Below are 2,491 nucleotides of genomic sequence, written 5' to 3'. Positions count from 1 at the left end.
CAGCGGTACATTGCTGTTTTAGGCAGTTTCTTTCATTTATGGCCGCGTTCCTCTCGTCCTGGAATGCTTCTTTCTCTGCCTTTAGCCTGCGATTGTCCTCCTCTGCCTTTTCAAGACGACTGATGGAGGTACTGTATTTAGCCATCAAGTCTGCATACCGTCTCCTCACGGTGTCATAGTCTTTCCTTAAATCATCCAGTTTGTTCACGGCAGTGTCGTACATTTGGTTCAGGATCTCGGAGGAGCCACTTTCCCGAATGACCTGCCGCTGTTGGTTGCGCAAGTCCTCCATCTCCTGTTGCTCTTCCTCTCGGATACGCTTCAACTCGCTCAGTTCTTGAAGGTAGCGATTCCTGTCAGAGACCGCTTCCATCTCGTGCTGTTTCAGAACCTCCATCTCGTGTCTTAACTCTGTCTGTTCGTGCATGAGTTTGTTCTCCAGGTTCCTGTGATAGTCTGCCTCCTTTATTGCCTGGTCACACCTCTCTACTGTATTCACGTGCTGTCGCTTCAAGGAATCCAGCTCGGCCATCGCCTCAGAGCACTGTGCATTGATCCGCTCGTAGTCATGGCTACTCAACGGTTTGGAGCCGCTCTCATACACTTTGATCTTCCTGCGGAGATTGTCCCGCTCACTCTGCATCTTTTGAAGCTGCAGGCTAAGCAGGGTGATCTCATCACTCTGGGCGGGGTGGCTCCCCATGGTGTTGTGCTTGGACCCTTTGGACCCTCCGGACATCACGGGTTGGTATCTTCCACTGCGACCTACAAGGAATTAGGATAAAGCAGTCAGCATGGATATCTTCCAAAACTTTGTTCCAAAACTCCTTTTAACACATAAAAAAATTCCAAACATTTACTGACAAAAATAAAATTTCAAGAACCTTGTTCACTTCCTCAAACCTACTCATTGCAGAAAAAGTGGCATACTTCTTTCTTCCACTGCTACCAAAAAAGAAGTCAAATGACAAAAACCTTACATTTTTATCCAATAGCAGTCCTTATTAGAAAAGTCACTTGTTTCACTCGTCACTATTGTTAACTGTAATCTTTTTATATTTCCACTCCATTTTCAATTTATTTTATTTTATTTATCCAGGGACAAATTAAACATACTGTTTCATGTTGCAATTAGCCCTTGGGCAAGAACTTGCAAATAAAACTCAAGTCTATTGTAATGGTGCAGCCAGCTGCTCCTGTAGGTAAGCATGCAAGTGTCTGACACAATATATGTTTATTTGAACCTTTATTTATTCATGAAAAAGATTATGAATCCAACATGATACTAGATGATACTAATCTGTCATTGTCATCATAGACTGTAGCCTACGAGGGGTACAAATCTGTTTTTTTTCTTTTTGGACGGGACCTGAAAAAAATCAGTGGACTGGATTTTAGACCGATGAGAAAATGAACAGATTATACCGACAGGCTTTCATGTGTTTGGCTTTACAGTCCACAGGCAACAAGTCAAGAGCTTGTGATATGAAATTGATTTAAAAAGATGAACAAAATGAACTGCACAGTTTACCAAACAATGAGTGAAATGAAAAAAAAAGACAACTGGACATAGCCCTGGTGAGTGAACTGTACAAGCTAGATCCCGTCTATGTTGGTCTGCAGGATGCCAAGGCACCACTCTGATGAGTAATCATGGCTGTGCCACTGTACCCCTCAAGTGGCCAAAATTTCCATTGATTTATGTGTGTTGAGGAGACCCTGATGTGTGGCAGTGCCCATTATCCAGCAAACTCCCAGACAAAATCAATACAGCACAATACAGGCAGGGTCTGGAATACCAGCAGTAGCAGGGCTCAAAGTACTGGGTGTATATGCACTTTTGTGCACCAAAAATAGGGACTGTGCTAGACTGTGTGCACCTGTGCACTAGATGTGTAGGTTACACAAGATAGTTTTCAAACCTTGAGTCACAAAATAAGATAACACATTTGTCATATTACTTACATTGTGCATCCAAATATTGTCATATTACTTACATTGTGCATCCAAATATTTTTATGTGCAGCCACATTTCTAGGCATGTACCTATATTCCTAAGAATGTATTTGGAGCCCTCCCTGAGTAGGTATCACCACAGCACTGAATTACTTTTTACAAAGTTGCAGAACATGAAATTTCAAGTATTGACTGCATGTCCATGGAACACTTCTGTGATACCATATTCAGCCAGGAGATATCATTGAAACATCTATGTGACACCATATTTACCCAGGAGTTGCCATGTTTACCTTACCCTGCACTGTCAGGGCAGATAATGACATACAATTTATACCGTCCATCTATTTATCAAAGTGTTGATTTTCCCCATGGGTAATGAAAGACCTAATTTAAATCCACCCAATCAGTCACTTATAGTCTCAACAATGAGGTTATTGACAAGTTAATGTGTAGAGGGGGATTGTGAAACAAAAATTAGCTTGGCTTGTTCTCTTAGTTCGCGATAGTTCACAGTAGCGGTATACTGTACAGT

General features: G+C 41.9%; 1 protein-coding gene across 1 annotated transcript in view; it reads right to left on the bottom strand.

The window, feature by feature from the left end:
• The window catches only part of LOC118411727 (disks large homolog 5-like), a gene marked incomplete in the record, with an annotated part of 47,774 nt that overhangs the window by 24,277 nt on the left and 21,006 nt on the right, over positions 1-2,491 (bottom strand). The window contains 1 exon segment of the mRNA XM_035814209.1: positions 1-765. Coding sequence (XP_035670102.1) covers positions 1-765 — 765 coding nt within the window.

The sequence above is a fragment of the Branchiostoma floridae genome, chromosome 3 (genome assembly GCF_000003815.2).
Source record: "Branchiostoma floridae strain S238N-H82 chromosome 3, Bfl_VNyyK, whole genome shotgun sequence".
Taxonomy (NCBI): domain Eukaryota; kingdom Metazoa; phylum Chordata; class Leptocardii; order Amphioxiformes; family Branchiostomatidae; genus Branchiostoma; species Branchiostoma floridae.
This window is presented reverse-complemented; position numbering and strand designations above follow the sequence as displayed.